This window comes from Semicossyphus pulcher, unplaced genomic scaffold (assembly GCF_022749685.1).
Source record: "Semicossyphus pulcher isolate SPU_LCO1_2020_fin unplaced genomic scaffold, fSemPul1.0.p SCAF_5, whole genome shotgun sequence".
Taxonomy (NCBI): Eukaryota; Metazoa; Chordata; class Actinopteri; order Labriformes; family Labridae; genus Semicossyphus; species Semicossyphus pulcher.
This window is the reverse complement of record NW_027211726.1, coordinates 11,720,800-11,738,639: the sequence shown is the minus strand read 5'-3', so window position 1 is coordinate 11,738,639 and position 17,840 is coordinate 11,720,800. Positions and strand designations below refer to the sequence as shown.

The 17,840-nt window shown below is 43.6% G+C and overlaps 1 protein-coding gene across 2 annotated transcripts; it reads left to right on the top strand.

Annotated features, from left to right (window-relative positions):
• The first annotated feature begins 2,109 nt into the window (after window positions 1-2,109).
• Window positions 2,110-16,734, top strand: efna1a (ephrin-A1a). Of its 2 annotated transcripts, none has more exons than XM_069681402.1 (5): window positions 2,110-2,406; window positions 13,556-13,851; window positions 14,777-14,842; window positions 14,941-15,036; window positions 15,166-16,734. In XM_069681402.1, exons 1-5 carry the CDS (start codon window positions 2,309-2,311, stop codon window positions 15,288-15,290), a joined length of 681 nt encoding a protein of 226 aa, XP_069537503.1. In that variant the 5' UTR covers window positions 2,110-2,308; the 3' UTR covers window positions 15,291-16,734. The 2 variants fall into 2 exon arrangements, with proteins under 2 accessions (XP_069537503.1, XP_069537502.1); XM_069681401.1 differs by having other exon boundaries at window positions 15,163-16,734.
• Window positions 16,735-17,840: the final 1,106 nt, after the last annotated feature.

Genomic DNA, 17,840 nt, shown 5'->3' with positions numbered 1-17,840 from the left:
TCATTATCCAAAGTAGTCAGCCCCTCTTTTTTTTTCTTTTTTCCTTTTGACTTACTTTTCATTTTTGTTGTTTGCTTTGCTGTGATACCTTTGAAGGCTGTTATGCTGCTAAGCAGGCAGAGCAAATAAAGTGCCATGTCAAGCAGAAGCAGGCTCCAAAACCCCCTCTGGCAGTGCGGCTCACTAGGCTGAACAAGCCGCTCGCTGTCCAGATTATCCATGTCAATGGAACAGAAAATGAGACTCAGGATTTGCAATGTATCTGACAGCATGGAGGTTACATGCCTCTAGTTTAATCTGACTATCAAGGGGGTTTTTATGTTTAATTTATAATTTCAAAGGCTTGAAAGTTAAGGTGGATATTAACATTACAAATGATAGAGTAAATGTAAGACTCGCACAAAGTGATAGAAGACATGAATGTTTGTCTTCGTGCCAAAAGGAAGAAGAAGAAGAAAAACCTATCAGATAAAAATACCGACTCCAGTTCAACAAATTGTAACACGCAGCAGATGTTGCCAAACCAGAACTCAAGCGGGGTGGTGCACTGCAGTGATAGATAAGAGCTCAGGGAGAGTAGCTTCACAGTGTGAGCACATTCAGAACTGGAGGAAATAAGTGGACAAAATGATGCAGTAGAATAATTATATGACATTGTTTGTTTCCTTTATTAAGTCATCTTCTTTTTATCATAATAGTTTTATTTTTCTCTTGTAACTTTGTTAAGCTGTGCCCTCTCTGAACATAGAGAGTTCTGGTCTGTTCACCGTAACTCTTATTTTGCATTTAACTTTATTCTGGCGATTATGTTTCATTCTGGCGTTCATATATAAATCACCATAGATTAACTTCTCAGCATTTAATCTTCTTTATTTATTATTTATTGTATATATACTGCCCATTTTTGACAGTTTTCTCACTTCTATTTTATGCCATATATTTCTCCATGCTGCTTTCTGTGTCAGAGCAACTGGAACGCCCAAATTCAGCCCCGGGGGTAAATAAAGTATTTCTGATTCTGAATCTGATTCTGACAGACCATAATGTTTTGCAGCTTAAAAAGTTCAGGTTTCATTCACAGTGTGCCAGTGAGCTGTTTAATGAACACTATGGTACATGTTTTTATGATATATTGGTAATGCATAGCTGTACACAATTAGGTACTGTTGTTTTGTCTCCTGTAGGACTCTAATGCAGATAGAATTTACGTAAGTGAATTTAAAATTTTATTCTTAATTCAAGCAAGTAACCTTGCTTAAAATATGACTGAAGTGAGGATCAGCCATGAGCCCATTTTGCCTGAGCCTTAACTTTGAATGATGTTCTGGTATTTTTTTTTTAACATAAAATGTTTTATTTCACACTTAACTCCAGCTGAACCTACTCAGAGTTGATTGAACTAACTCTGATCAGCTGTTCTGAAACCAAAAAGCCAGCGAATTTTAACTCAGAGTAAGTCAAACCAGTCCGAGAGTTTGTTGAACCTCCTTTCTGAAATGGACCCCGGGTCTGTAATATCACAGTGACAAGCCTGTTGTTTTGTTTTCTAGATCGTCCGTAAAATTATCCAGTTATCAGGAGAAAAGAAGGTTTGTTATCTCAAGATAGTAAATAAAATGTATGGATGCATGTCCGCTTAGGGCTTCCGTATATAACTGTAGCTATTCTTTTATAATGATTGACCTACCTTCCCAGAGCTATGGCAAAAAGTATAGATATTATATATATATGTTATGCTATATTACTCTAGGTAAACTATAAAACCTTAGTTAACATAAAGTTACATAAAATAACAAAGTGTGACACTGCAAACATACATTTAAGACATGCCTGAGGAAGTGATATTTAAAAATTAGAATAAACACCAGAGCCACAACTCCAAATGTTGTTTAGTAGTCTTATCCACACATACTGTACATGCTGGAGTTGTAATTATATGTACAGCACGTAAACATACATCCAGAGGAACCTGCAGAGCTCGCGGCTCTCGGACAGCCCTCTGATTGGTCCGCTCTCGGACAAGGGGCGGAGCTAGCGACTGTGGGCGTTTCACAAAACCAGCCACCACGCAGCACAAGCTTTCATTCACTACGGATTTGTCGAGTTAACCTGATCACTGTACGGTTTTTTATTCTTGTACGAATCTGCGTTTTGTTTTTCCTTCGAGCCTCTGCATTCGTAAAGTGTTTATTTTAAGCGTGCAGTCTGACGGTGCGCGGACGAGCTTTTCCCGGTGAATTCTAAGTTTTTTTTTGCACAACCTACCTGAGTTGTGTGTCGTCTCTGCACGCCTTCTCTCCTCTCCACCATGGATTTGGTTTGGATTGTGGGCTTCGTTGTGAGCGTCTGCGCCTGGTTTGCCTCAGCGGAGCGACACAGCGTCTACTGGAACAGCACGAATCCAAAGTAAATATCTCCTATTACCTGTGTTTTCCTATTTTAAATCACTGCTCTTGAACCCACCCTTGCACGCACGCCTTTATTAATCAACGCAAAAACAAGATAGTTTGTTATCTTCTAAATAGGTGAACTTTTAACCTAATTACCATCGCAGATTGGACCATTAAGATCTTTATTCAGATACGTCTCAGTAGTTGCACCTCATGCATATTCAGCGAGCTTGTTGTGATGAATTTGCGATGGTGGCGACCCGCTGCTGTTGTCATGATAATAAAGACAGTTGGAAGTCTTTTTTTCTCTCCCTCCCCCCTCTCTCTCTTTCTGGGCTCAGACCTGTTATTATGGAGCTGTTTACCTGGGATACTTTGTCTAACCTGTTCAGATTTAATCCGTTTGGCAATCTGTGAAGGCTTCGGGATTAGTTACATCAGATTGTGTCATCTATTTATCTTTTAAGAATGAATCGGGAGCTAGTTAAAGAGCTTTTAGGCTTCTTTTAAGGGAAGATAGCTTCTTTTTTATATGCATGAGTTTCATGGGGAGATGAGTGCACGGATAAGGTTGCTTTTGTAAGTTAATCTCTTCAAATACATCTCTTTATTTAGGCTATGTATGCACATCTACGAGTCTTTTCTGAGTATGCTGGAATGCAGCAAAATAATACTTTAATTACACCGTTAAAAGTCATTCTATCTTCATGTACTTGTCCCGATCTTGTGTCTTCATTCATGAACTGGAACAATATTTTCCTTGGCAAAGGTTACATCTTTTGGGGTAGGTTTTTACAGGTCTGACTCACAGAGCAAAGTGTTGAAATATCTGTTGCAATATCCTCCCATCTGACAGAGAGTCCTAACCTCTGTGTGGAGTGGGAGGTTTGCAGTGTCTCCTAAATCAAGAGATATCGCAGTGGGGTTTAGGTGGCTGTCAGGGAGACAGGGGGGTGTTCATATTTCACATGGTAAGACGAGTAATAATGGTGTATGACAGAGACAGAGGAGGTAACTTGAGGCCTGCCCAGTAGGTCACGCTGTGGGAGAGAGATGGATTGCTCAGGGAGGAGAAATTGGAGCTCAAATTGTCGGGGTTAGGGGGCCAGTCGGAATAAGTGGGGGTCAATTAGAATTATGGTTGATGATGGCTGGGGTGAAATGGCTCGGGGTACAAAGAGGGGTTAGGTTTACACTCCGCCAACGAACTTCTACATGCCCCTACACCTAAACACACACCCAAGCGCACACTTGAACAGGCAAGCACAAACAGAGACTCCTGGCTGACAATCAGTCAATCAACAAGCTGAGATAATCAATCACAGCAACAGACGCTGTCAAAATCAATCAGTGCTGGGCTTGCACTCTCTGTCTGTCTTGTCTTGGCTGCAAAAACCACAGATATTCTCGCACAAGCTTACAAGAGTTGTTCAGATATCAATAGTGTAGTGTAGATATCAATTCTGGTATCGGTACCAGTGTCTGTATCGGCCTCTGATTTGACTAAACATTATATTTTGTCTGTTGATGAGTATGTCAGTCAATTTCCCATACCATAAACAATTACCCCCACCCCCAAAATTTTGGGTAAATAATAAATAAATTAATTTTTTTAACTTCACTAGTATCGGTACCAATATCAGTATTGGCCTCATATCAACTGGTTTTATGTTCATTTTAATTTGATGATAACAGACAGTAATGTTTATTATCATTCATGTTACTCAAAGCTAGTAGAATGCCAGCAATCAGTGTTTTTCCACTAATAATGTGTTGATGTGTTTGCTTGTTTTTAACCTCACTAGTATCGGTACCAGTATCAGTATTGACCTGATATCAACTGGTTTCATAGAAATTTTCAAATGACGATAACAGGCAGTAATGTTAATTATCATACATGTTAGTCATAGCTAGTAAAATGTAAACAATCCGTGTTTTTTGCACACTAGCATCTGAGGGCTACTCGGTATCGGCTGAACTGAAGCCTAAATATCAGAATCCGTATCGTGAAGGAAAAAATGGTATGGAAACACCTCTAAAGCTTACATTCAAACAGTAAAACTACAGCATTGTCAGTAATTATAGCGCCAAAGCTCTTCCCTGAAGCCCCAGATGCATAAGCGTGTAGCAGTGTCCCTGCTGTAGAACCACACTGATCATTCCTGTATATATACTGGTAATCCGCGCTTTTGCACTTGCTATTTTTTTCCCGGATGACTGTGCTAAATCTCTCCCTTTGGCTACTCTTAATCCTGTATTCGCAGAAAAAAGCCCCGACTTTCTGCTTTCATTTTGGTACTTTTCATCATTCCCCAGCAATCTGCTCTCCCCTCTGACCCATTACTCGCTACACTGAGTGTTGACGTCCGTCTTCTCTCTCCTGAGACGTGTTTTTCCTTTTTTTTTAACACCACCTCGGTTTATTGTTTCATCCCTGCTGGTCAGAAAGCTGCTGTTAATCTAATTGATCTCAGATTGATCACTTCGCTCCACGTGGTACAGGCTCATTTCCTTTTTCTTAGTGTGTTTGGTGAGGGATTTAACAACAACACACACACACATACTCATACATATACATGCACTAATTTGTGCATGTGTGTATGAGCTTGCCTTGGGGCCTACTGGCTGCTGACTTCCAAGGTCGTATCTGCCTCCACTTTAACGACTACTTTCCTTCAGCGTGACTGAATTATACCCCTGACGCAGTGTTTTTTCAGCACTTTCTGACCTTTTACTTGTTAGCGTATTTGTTACCTTTGTGTCTGATTAGCAACAGCTTAATCACCGGCACGGTTTGATTCCCAGAAAGAGGCTCACCACCAGTATGCCCAGTCAGCTCAGGTCTCTGAATGCCAGCGTGTTTACGTGTCTTTTTGTGGAATCCAAGTGAATCACACACTCTCATACACATTAACCCAGTCATACACACACACACATGTGCCACACACTTGTGATTGATGCTAACACGTCCCATGAGCCCTCTGGACTCTACAACTCCCAACAATCTGCTCATTCACTGCTTCTTCTTCCCTTTCCCTTTTTTCCCTGCTGACAGAGCATGAGTAGACCACCACCTCCACCACCCACTCCTCCTCCTCCACTGCTTTGTACCTGTCTCCCCCTCTCTCCAGCACCTCCCTCCCTCCCTCTCTTCTTGGCCAGGTTCCCTTTTTCAACTATGGCTCTGTGGTCTCCAGTTCTGTGAGCCTGTTAACTGTTTCATGGCATGTTCACTTACATCTGTTTCATCTGCTGTTTATTTTAACATCATCATCATCATCATCATCATCATCACCCTTTCAGTCATAGTAACACATTTTTAGCTAATCTGCTCAAACTCTAAAGTCTTTATTCTTCTATGAGTTTTTAATGAGCTCTGATTTTGGTAAAAAACGCTAAAATGTGCCTCCAGATAGTTTAAACTTTTGTACCAATATATTTTTTTCCTTCCCGATACTGATCCTGATACCTAGTCTTGAGTGTTGGATGATACTGAGTTAACCCTCTCATACTAGTGCAAAAAATATAAAGATTGGAGGAAAAACACTGATTGCTGATACCGGTTACCACATTTAAACCGATATCGACACTGGTATCGGTACTGTTCTGATATCGATACTAGCATCTGTACTGTTCTGATATCAATACAGTTATCGGTACTGTTTATATTGATACGGTTATCGGTACTGTTCTGATATCGATGCTAGCATCTGTACTGTTCTGATATCGATACTGGGTCTCGGTACTGTTTATATTGATACGGTTATCGGTACTGTTCTCATATCGATACTGGTCTCGGTACTGTTCTGAAATTGCTAATTGTATCGGTACTGTTCTGATATCTATACTGGTATCGGTCCAATTCTGATATCGATACTGGTATCAGTACTGTTCTGATATCGATACTGGTATCGGTACTGTTCTGATATCTATACTGGTATCGGTACGGTTCTGATATCTATACTGGTATCGGTCCTATTCAGATATCGATACTGGTATCGGTACTGTTCTGATATCGATTCCAGCATTGGTACTGTTCTGATAACGATACTGGTATCGGTACGATTCTGATTTAGATTCTAGCATTGGTACTGTTCTGATATCGATACTGGTATCGGTACTGTTCTGATTTCCATAATTGTATCGGTACTGTTCTGATAGCGATACTGGTATCTGTACTGTTCTGATATCGATACTGGTATCTGTACTGTTCTGATATCGATACTGGTATCGGTACTGTTCTGATATCCATAATTGTATCGGTACTGTTCTGATATTGGTATTAGAACAGATCTACCTGCCGGCTCTGGTGCTGTGGTTTAATTCATTTAATCGAATCTACTTTTAATGCAGTGTTGGCTCAAGTAAGGGAGTTATTTATGGTATGTTTCACCCACATGAAGGAACTTTTTGGTATTTATCCAGTCAATATGGGTGTTTTGTGCTCCTTCCCATACAAATTGGGGAATGGTTTTCACGGTGAGCCACAGAAAGAGAAAAGTAACTGGTGTGACCGATTGGGGGGTCAGAGTTCAGGATGTGATGAAGTGGCACAGCCTCTATCAATCTGTCAGTCATTCTGTCACGCCGGTGGTCCCTGAATACTGCCCGCCACTCAGGCCGGCCTCTCTCCTTCACACGGCCGCGGCTCTGCCTCTGGGAAACTCTCCTTCTTCCCCCCTCTCTGTCTTTTCTTACCCCTTCGCTCCTTCTCCAGCTTTTATCTCAACTTTACAAGCTGTCCCTTTTCAGTCTATTATTTCCTCAACTCCAACTCTGGCTCTCTGGGAAGAAGGGGGGAAGCATGCTAAGAGGTGTGGAATTTTTTTATCGTTCTTGGCACCCATGGCGATCCGTCACAAGGCACTTTGCCCTTTCCTTCACGCTTTTTTTCCCCCGTCAGCTCTCGCCCTTTAAGCTTCCTTCTTCTACCTCCTCTATGAAAAGCCACTCTAGTCTTCTCAGCAAACCTGTTTCTATTTTACAAACAAAGGTTTAAGTGTGGGAGTAGTGTCGGTTTGCCTTCTGTGCGCGTACATGTTTAAGAGATAAAAGATAAGATAGTGTGATTAGGTGGACGCAATAGATGAGGATTTCTACGATTTTCTAAGTAATCTTAACTGAAGCTACTTTCTTGGAAAAACATCCAGATTTCCCACTTCTCCTCCTAATCCAGTCTTCTATCTAAACCCCCCAACATTTGTCGTCATTCTCTCCAGCAAACTCCGTCTTTCCCTCACATTGTCCCCTCCCACCACCCTTAATCTGGCCTTGTAATCTGTCTGCTGAATTCAATCTGGGGGGGAAAACACTCTGAGGGGACTGTCGAGGTTAGTCGGCTCAATGGTCATCGCAATGTGTTGACGCTTCCGATCCCTTCATAATCATCCGTAAGAAGACTTTACCCCTGTGACCATATTAGCAGGAGTTTTCCCCCTCAGAGAGCTGATTTTCTTCCTGTTCAATATTCCCACTCGGAGGCAGGAGGGCTTGTTTTATTGACTGCAGCAGATAGATAGAGAATCAGGCCAAAGGTTTTAGCTTCCCGGGGCAGTGTTGTCGGTGTTACCAGAGTCTGCACGCTGTCTGCTGTGTACTTCCCTATGAAGTCTAGCACTTCCTGGCTATGTCTTTTCCCGGGAAAACAGCGTATCCTGTCTGCACAATAAACAATACGGTTCTCACACTGCAACACACGCAAGACCGCAAAGGAGCTGATTGTATTTCCCATGCTTGTTTGAGTTTAAACTGTGAGAATAAGTAGATTAATTTGTGCCTAATTGTTTTTATGACTGTTGAGCCTTGAGGAGGATTCAGGACCCGCCCCCCCCCGCCTGTCAAATCTCTGCGTCTGTCTCTATTTGGGATTCTCCTCTGATCAGTGTCGCCTCGGTCAACCCCGCCGGTGTTTTTCTCTCCTCCTCCCCCGTGCCCATCCTCTCGCCTCTTCCTTATCATCGCTGCAGACTTCCTCTGCTTCGGCCCACTCTTATCCTTCTTCTCCGCGCTTCTCTAAAACTGTTCAATCCCACACGAAAATCTGTGAAGAATAAATAACTGCATAAATACACAGATTTATGGTTATATTATGACTGTACTTCTGGACTTGTTTGTCAAGTTCTGGTGACATTCAGTGCCCAAACTTTGTGTTTGAATGAGGAAGAATTAGCCAGATATTATCTCTGAAAATGAACTATTGTGTTTGTGTAGTTTTGTAAATACGGGTCATTGTGTAACTTTTGTTTTTTTGGCCTCTTTTTGTTGGATGACTTGGAGTGTAAACATGTGCCCACAGAACATACTGCCACCCCCTAGAGGCCTGTTTTATTATTGCACTTATTCCACATTTCTGTAAGCAGGAGCACATCTCACATCACATATTGTAAATTCCCCGTGCAGGTCATTAGGCTGTGTTTGCAGCAACAAAAACCCAGTGCGGAAATCTTTTACCTTCCGGAAATCAATCCCACAAAATCGATTTCCTTTCCTGCACTGATATTTGCCTCCTGAGAAATGTGATGTCGGCGGTGACCTTTCGATAAGATACAAATGCCCCGGTGGACGGTGTGAGACGGTCAGAAAGAAGAGCATATGTATTCATCTGAGCCTCCTTAGAGCCAATTATTTCTCTGCTGGACTTAAAGCTCCGTCGATTTGCTCGCTTTGCAAAAGGAGTCCAGCCGGTTCAGACGGGGGAAACGTTGGCAGAATGACCAATGATCCGCGCAGACAAAGGTTGACTGACGGACGGGAGAAAGCGGATGGAGACGGATGACAAAAAGTCACACGGTGCCAAAGAATGAAGGCTGGAATATTATGTCAAAAGAAGGAGGGGCCTAAATTGTCGGACCCTATTTGTTTCTATGAGGCGCGCATTGTGCTTGGCTGTGCAAACGGTGGGTCAAAAAGTGGCATATTTGGAATACCATGAGGACAGGTTGTGATTGGCTCAGCTTGTCTGGTGTGGGTGGGGGGAGGGGCAGAGTTGACACGAGGATCTGGTTTGCTTATTGAGCGATGAAAGACGGACAGGGAGTGGGAGGGGACGGCCGACAGTGATGGATGCATAGATAGATGGATGAAAGAAAAATAGTTTGAGCAGTAACAGTCCTGCTTAACTAAGACGGCTGAGGTAACTTTTACATGTACCTCTTAAAGGTTAAAGCTCCCTTGTGTCCAGTTTTCTTTCATTTGTCAGTTAACACCTCCCACTTTCCCCTCTGCAACAACACACACTTGCGCGCACACATTCACCGCCACTGTGTCTTTTTTTGAACTCCAAAACACCAGTGTAAAATACTAATACCCCTTCTCTGTGTGAGAACAATGGGGTTAAAAAAAAAAAAGCTCCACCCTGCCTGTCTCACCCCTCACTCCGTCCCCAGCCTTCATCCCCTCGCTCTGGGCCTCGCTGTCCACCCTAAGCCCCTGTATTAAGCAGGGTCTGGTGCTGATGAATGGACCGCAGCTCAGCCTCTGCCCCACCCAGTAATCCGGGCTTGGGCGAGCCGATTAGGTGGTCCCCACATTCCCGTTCACTCATCTGTGACCTCGGCCGGTCACCTTTTGGGTCGCATTAATTGCGCGTGTAAGAAAATAATCATGTTTGTGTGGTCAGGGGGGGGACGCAGGTTAAGTAGAACAGAGCTCCTGGTTTTAGTTGAGCGGTCATAAATGTTTAGTTTGTCCTACGGTGGCCTTGAAGGACCTCAAAACATCTGAATCGATCTTTAAAAAGGCCGATTCCGGTCACAGCATCAATCTGTTTCACTTAAAATGCACAAGGCCCCCTCTTCCTGACTTTTCATGTATAAAACTCTCCGGTGCTGACTTGGCGATTGTCCGACCTTTGATCCACATCGCGCCCCCCCCTTTTGCCTCAGAGGTCCCGGCATTCCGCAGGCCGATAGAGAGCAGAGATGAGAGGCTGATGGATGGATGAAAGGCGGGGGTAGAGGTGGAGAAGAAAGCAAAACGCTGGACAGAGAGATTAAAGAAGAGAGATTAGACTCCTGCTCCTGAAGAGGCTCCAATAAATCAGGAATTCCTTCTCGGGAAGAGTTGCCGGGAACACAGTGTAGTCTATTTTTCAGCACATTTGTTTCCCCACGTGATGTTTTCTCACCGCTATCGTCTGTGTGGCATTTTTTTATCCGCCTTATCATGACTGAAACGCACTCCCAGATTCCTGAGAGGTCCGCAGACGCAACACACACGCTCTCGCTGACACAAACAATCCCATATTTTCAGGCTGAGCCAGACATACATGCACACAACCCTCGCTGCACATCTGCCACAGCTCCACAAATCATCTGTAAGCAGCGAGTACAACAACTTCCCCATGCTGTTACTTCTCCTGCGTCACTGTCATTACAAGAGAAGATCCGGGAATAAACAATGGGAATAAATCAAGACAGAGAGAGGGAAGCAGTGTGGAGGAGGGAAATAACAGGGGACTCGCACTGAGGGAGAGAAAGTTCAGAGGATTTCGTCTGCTAAAGCGAAGGTGGCATGATTTGACTTTGTTAGCTAAACCTTTTCACACGGGGCCTCGGCTCGCTTTGAAGTGCGTTAGCCCGATCGGTTAATTAAGCAGATGATGTGGAACGTTTCAATGGAAGAGGCGTTAGAGGGGAACAAAAGGCAGCGGGATAATTAAAACTATTTGCCGTTAATAAAAGAGGCTAGCCAGCCTCCCTGGGTGCGTATTCAGCCGCTGCTCTCTCTGCTAAGTGAGCTGTTCCATCACTGTGAAAGGAGCCGCTGTATGAAACTGTGGTACTGTAGCACTCACATAAATGCTCGTACTGAAAAAAGCTTCAAAAGCCATTTCCAACTCGAGCCCTTTGACCCCCCCAGTCCCACGTCTATTCATGCCCCCAGCTTCCCCCTAAACTCTCCGCCTAAAGGGGCTGGGAAGTTGGGAGCAGGAGGGCATAATTACCCCCCTCCAGGCCACCTTTAATACCCCTTTTTGTGTTTTAATTGCACCTCCCTTCGACCCCCTTTTGATGAACACATTGGGAACATACCACAACCGGTCGGGTTGTGAGTGAGGCAGGGGTGTCGGGAGTTTGTTTGTGTGTGTTTGCTCTCTTTGCAGGGGAGGGGGGTGATAACTCTGTCAGGCAAAAAGCAGACAACAGTGTTTGTTCAATAGTGTTATCGATTCGCCTGGAATTGAAAGTGGCAGGGGGAAAAAACACTTTAGCGGCCAATCTGGTAAACAGAGCGTGGCAGGCAAACTGCAGATAAGCACTAAGCTGCCTGGACTGTGGCAAAATGATAATTATTGCCCCCCCACCCGCTGAAAAAAGTGGGCTTGTGCAAACAATTATCAGCACAGTTAGATGGAAGTTTCATCAGTGTCCTAAAATGGTACTTGTTTCCCAGCAGCCCCCGTGTTGCTGTTGTAATGTTGACTAATCTGCTCATCAGTATTGAGGGAAAGCAGCCAGGCAGAAAGGGGGGGCGGGAAGGGACGGGAGGGAGCCAGAAGGGGGGAGGCAGAAGTCAGGGCACTGTGTTTGGAGCCACAGCGTCTGTCCTTTTTACCAGGGAGACCCCTGCCCATGAAACAACAACACAAGCTAACGAGCGACAGGGGCGCCTGTGCACTTTGATCGTCAGTCACACATGTGGACCGTGTCACACTCACACAAACTCCCCAAATGCTACGTGTAACATTTAAGGTGAGGCGTTTATGAAAAAACGACAAAGAAAAATTGGCTCTAAAAAAAGGAGAAAAGTCTTGGCGAAAGGTGTCCGGTTAGCAGCCCGCAGCCTTTCCAGAACTCATTACTCTTTGAGATGTGTAGATCTGATTAAATAGCTCTTGGTAACTGAACTCACGCCTGTTGAAAGCCTGATGAACCATCCGTGTATTCATTGCAAAAGCAACAGAACCCTATATTAGACACACATTCCCCGTGCGTGTTGTGATAACATCGAACTCTGTCAAATTTCATCCATTCTCGGAGATTCAGAACAGTAGGAGACGGTAAACTAATAGGCCTCGCATGCTAGGAGGTGTGTGTGTGTGTGTGTGGGTTCTGTTAGTGCAAACAGTAGGTAGCTACTGCTCTAAGTTGTTGATAGATGGGAATTACTGGGAAGTGAGTGTGTGTGTGTGTGTGTGTGTGTTGCTAGCGGCCGGCTAGCGGCCGGCTAGCGCTCCGGGCTGGTGATAGATGGCTTTGGCTGAGAGGAGAGCATTAGCTGTGAGCCACCCCAGGAGCAGTCACTCAGTCAGGGGGAAGGGGACAAAGCTGAAATACCTTTAGTGACACTTCCCCCGAGATAAACTCATAAATCATAAAAAAATCCTGGAGGGGAGAGGAATCGTAGAAAGTTCAGATAAGGCCAGAAGATGCTAAAATGCTAACGTTTTTTTGAAGTGCTCTTAGCTGGAGGAAGTTTAGTTTACTTAAAGACCATCGTAAAGAGGGTGGAGGGGGCGGAGGAGGGCAGGGAGGGATGCAGGGAGGAATGGAGGGGAGGCAGACAGCCTGACTGTCTCTGTGTTTGTAATGAGAGGGAGTGTGGTGGGAGACGTTACAGGCCGTCACCAGGCTCGTGTTGTATGTGTCTGCCTGTCTCTCACCCTAATGAAAGGGTTAAAACATGTGTGACCTTTTATTTTTAACCTTGTCGCTCTCTAAAAGTGTCTCTCCGATTTAATTTGTCGTCATGCATTCTGCTTCACTATCCGCGCGAGATGTCGATACTCATCTCCTGTGTTGCCGGGCTAACTGACTGCTAATGTTTCGCTGTAAACATCACTCAGCTCCTGAGGGACGCCGGATCAATGTGCACTCATGCTAACTCGCAACACGGCAGCTAAACTCGCCTCATGTTCATCCATATGTATGCGCATGTTCTCTGCAGATCATGCTTCCTCTTATTGCGTTTTTTCCTCTTCATTCCACTCCAACACACACATACTATAACCTCACACACACACACTTTCTCCTCCTCCTTCTCTCTATCACTCATCGGCATGCCTCTCAGTTTTCTCTGATTTCCCTGTTGTACACCAGCGTGAAGCCGATCAATATATAATCACAGGTTTTGAGGCTTATATTTATTACCGTTCCGATGCTATAAGCACGGTTATCAGTCTCCTGCCACTTGCATAACCTTCCTCTTCCTCCTCCTCCCTGCAGGTTTCTGTGGGACGACTACGCTGTGGAGGTGAAGCTCAATGACTACCTGGACATCGTCTGCCCCCACTACCCTCAGGGCGAGGTGCCGCTGCTGGATGCCGAGCGCTATGTGCTCTACATGGTGGAGCGGGAGGACTTTGAAACCTGCAAGCCGCAGTCGTACGACCAGATGCGGTGGGAGTGCGGACATCCGTTCGCTCCTCACGTTCCGGAGAAGTTCTCTGAAAAGTTCCAGCGCTTTACTCCGTTTACTCTGGGGAAGGAGTTCCGCCAAGGAGAAAGTTACTATTATATCTGTAAGTGGCACTTTAGCTTTGTCCCTGTTTGACAGTAACTTACTTTCTGGTGAAGAGCTTATGGCAACGCTAGCAACTCTCTGTTTTGAACCAAATGCTAACGTTAGCATATATAAATGACATTGTTTACATGCTAACATTTCCCTTGTTCAACATCTTAAGTTAGCTTGATAAAATGCTAACATTTTCTAATTAATACTAAAAACAAAGTATACCTGAGGCTGATAGGAACATGATTAGTTCGATTAGAAAGTGTTGCTCAAGTTGAAATTTTGCCGTGATGACTCGACAAAAAGTTAAGTGCTAGCTTAAATGCTAACAATTCATCCTGAGGGGGAAAGAAACCGTTGGACCACATTTTGTGGCATTCAGTGGTCAAAGATATGAAGATATTGTATTGTATGTATATTTAAGGAGAGTTGTTGAGTTATTTCACTCTCATGTTAGACAGACCAATCTGTCATTGCTGTAGCTTGAGTCCTGCCACTAGCTAATGGCTAAATAGCTCTACTTCCATATGGAAAGAAAGAAAATTCTGCAGCCTTCCAGTGTTTTTCTGTTAACTGTGATATCCTCGAGCTTGGTGGCCGGCTCCTTGAAGCTTAACATGGATATTTAGCGGGGTGTCGGCTCAGTTTGCCAAGTTTATACAGCATTTACTGCTTGAACGTAACCAAAAAGAGCAAGCAGAGTTGTCACCCTGACCATGGCTGTAATTAGATAAACGGCAGGACAAGACACACTTTGCCTGGTCACAGATGGCGTCCTAAAGCTTTGTCCCTGCGTCAGTCTGCTGCCAAGTTTCAGTGTTTGTGTGTGTGTGCGTGCGTGAGCGCATGCATGAAGGTGAATTAAGGGGCCAGAGGGAGATAAGTGCATTAGTTGGGATGTTAACGCCTGTGTTGTTTCTTCTTTTTCCCGACAGCCAAACCTTTGCACCACCACGGTCAGGAGTGCCTCAGGCTCAGGGTTGACGTCGTAGCTGCTGACGGTGAGTTCAAACGCCCTCCTGGCTGTATAGAGCAGCACAATCACCTCTGATTGTTGTGTTCGGTTGAGTAATTGATGGCATTTATCTTTTCTTTCCAGGCTCTCAGGAGGCCAGAGTGGCTAAAGGAGGCACAGGTGGGGCTGGAGTCGGAGCTGGGGGTGGGGTTCACAACCCGTCCAACAGACTGCCTGCAGGTATGTTGACCAGCCCTGTGTCCTTTCTAATTATCCCTGACCTTAAAGCAATCCAGGTCCATTTAGGATTACACCAGGGTGTAAATATGCGGTACTAATGTGTCCTCTTTATCTCTTATCTTCAAGCAGATGACCCGGTGGTAAACCTGCCGGACGTCCAGAAGAGCGTACGGACGAACTCTGCAGTGGCAGCTACGTCCCTCTCAATCCTCTCATTGCTCGTCCCCTTTTCATTAGTGCTATTGTTGCACTGAGAAAGGACAAGAAAGGACTGCTGTTGGCAGACGTTCATTTTTTTTCAGGGACTACAATGAAGACAGTCCATGGGGATGAAACCACTGACTCAAAAAGACAGTTTTCCGTGCCCAGTGCTGGCCACAGGGAGAGACTTTTGAAGTTTGTAAAGTACAGCTGGACTCTCTTGCACTAAACGTGCTGAGCAACTCCTGAGCATTTAAGACAAAGCATGCGTGCTTCGTCTTATTTTTTCAAAAGGTTACTGTGTTTTTGCTCGGAAAAGGACAATTTTTTTATGGCTCTCTCCAAAAAACATGAACGTCTTTGGGTGATTACCCTAGAAGACAACATGGAGACATCAAATAGGAACGTAAAGTGGCCGAAGAACAATCAATTCATTGGAAAGTGTTCTCTTACCCTTTGAGCCAAAGATCAGTCATCTCTCCAACTTGTACACTATTCCACCCTTGAGTATCGTGTACTATTTGTTGTATTGTTCTTGTAATGGTATTGAGTGGCATTGACGTCCCAAGTGATTACTTTCTCTAAATGTAGCATTGACAGACACGCGGGGCTGTTCTCATGACGACCATTCCTTTGCAAACTCGACCATGTGCTAAGTTGCTGTAGCACTAATACTGCACAGTACACACGCACCGACATCCACTCCACAATAGTGTTCAAACATACACTGACATGGCGTAACACATGAAAACCCACTACATTGAACTGTGTTATGTGTACATTCTGTGAAGATAATTTATAACATTTGCAGCTGAGAAGTTTTACTGTATATACCATGAAAGAAATGTTTACTGTTGGCAACAGGGAGAGCTTTTTCTCTCTCTCCTGGTAGAGGTAGTACTTGTGTGAAAGGGAAAACGTGTGAAAGCTAGGGAGTGATTGATTGAAAGAGTGATGAGACAAAATGTTTTTCTGCCAAAAGCAAACACTGAGATGTTGTGTGTACCCGCAGAGAGGCTGGTCTTCTCCGTTTGTCCGATCTTGCCCCTGTTTTGGTTAAACTGTCTGACATTGAAGAGCTGGTATCAAATGTTTCTTACTACAGGACCCGACCCTGTGTTTCACGGTGCTTTTCCTTCCTGTTTTCATACTAGGTTCAAGCATATTCTTTAAAACACGACATGAAGTAATCAGTTATTAAGATTTTCAGAGTAATTTTCACACTTTTTTGGATGATTTCAAAATGTTAGTTCACAACAGACAGGACACGGCATCAAACCGAGTTGCCAAGCACATCACCACCCGACAGGCTGGCTTGATCGACAGAGCACAACAGTGTATGACTACCATTGAAGTCAGTCTTTTTTTATCTGAATTCTTGTTACCTAATTTTGTACATGTGTAAGTAAGAGAAGTGTATAATATGTATATGTATATATATACATAGAAGATTATATAAAAGACCTTGTTTGATAAATATGCTAAATGTGAAAATTTCATGTGAAATAAAAAAGATATTTTTGGAAAACCAGCTCAGACTCTTTGTGATTGTTTTTTAGCCGTGTTAGCTAGGCTAGTCATGGTATGGCTTGCATGGCCGCAGGGAGGCTAAACATCTGTTTGGTTTGTTTGGTGGGTCAACCACTTTGACAGACTGAAATAGCTAAACAATTAAATCAATAATTTAAAAAAAATGTGGTACAGACATTTGTATTTGACAGAGGGTTAATCCTCATGACCTCTCTCTTTACTTTTCGCTAAGTGCTTACATGTGGTTTGAGGAAAACCTCTTTTGAATACATTGCTGTTAAAATGTATACTGACATTCATGTTTCCCTCAGGACAAATTGTAAAAACTCCCTAAACTTTTCTTCAGGCTATCATCAGTTCAAATAGATAACTTCTAATGCTTTGATTTATGACCATGTACCTGCAAAGCTAATGACACTCCTATTAGCCTTAGCTGTACTCTCTTCTTTAGAACTAATTAGTTATCATGCTAACTAGAGATAGACTGATATGGTTTTTTCAGGGCCGATACCGATTATTAGTAGGCAAGGAGGCCGATAACCGATATTTGGAGCCGATATTCATTTGCAGTAAAAGTGAAAATATTGGCGTCAAAAGTTTGAATAATACAAACTCCAACACTTAACTTTGTTTAAATGCCTTTAAGCATATGTTTATTAAACAAACAAACAAAAAGCGCAGGGAGTTCCCAGGGTCAGCAGCATCTCTTATAAAGTTAACTGAAAATTTAAATAAATAAATAAATGAATAACTTCCTGAAGTTTTATAAAGTAAATAAAACAAAGTTAAAAAAAATTTGCAAAGAAATGAACTTTTTCTCCTCTCCGCCGTGTGTGTGAGCACTCTGCACTCCTATCGGCACTCCTAAAAGGCCGATGACGATATGCGTCAAAATGCCGAATATCGGCGCCGATAATCGGTCTATCCCTAATGCTAACGCATAAAACAAAGACGTAGAACACGGTAAACATTTTTCCTTCTGAACTCCTTTATGTAACTATATCACTGTCAGCTTATTGCTAGTTGTAGCATTTACAGCTAACAGCAAAAAGTACAGCCTCACACAGCTGTTA

Coding starts and splice junctions, on each gene's coding strand:
- efna1a (XM_069681401.1), top strand. CDS start 2,309: ATGGATTTGGTTTGGATTGTGGGCTTCGTTGTGAGCGTCTGCGCCTGG. Junction 2,407..13,555: donor TGGAACAGCACGAATCCAAA/GTAAATATCTCC, acceptor TCCTCCCTGCAG/GTTTCTGTGGGACGACTACG. Junction 15,037..15,162: donor GTCCAACAGACTGCCTGCAG/GTATGTTGACCA, acceptor CTTATCTTCAAG/CAGATGACCCGGTGGTAAAC.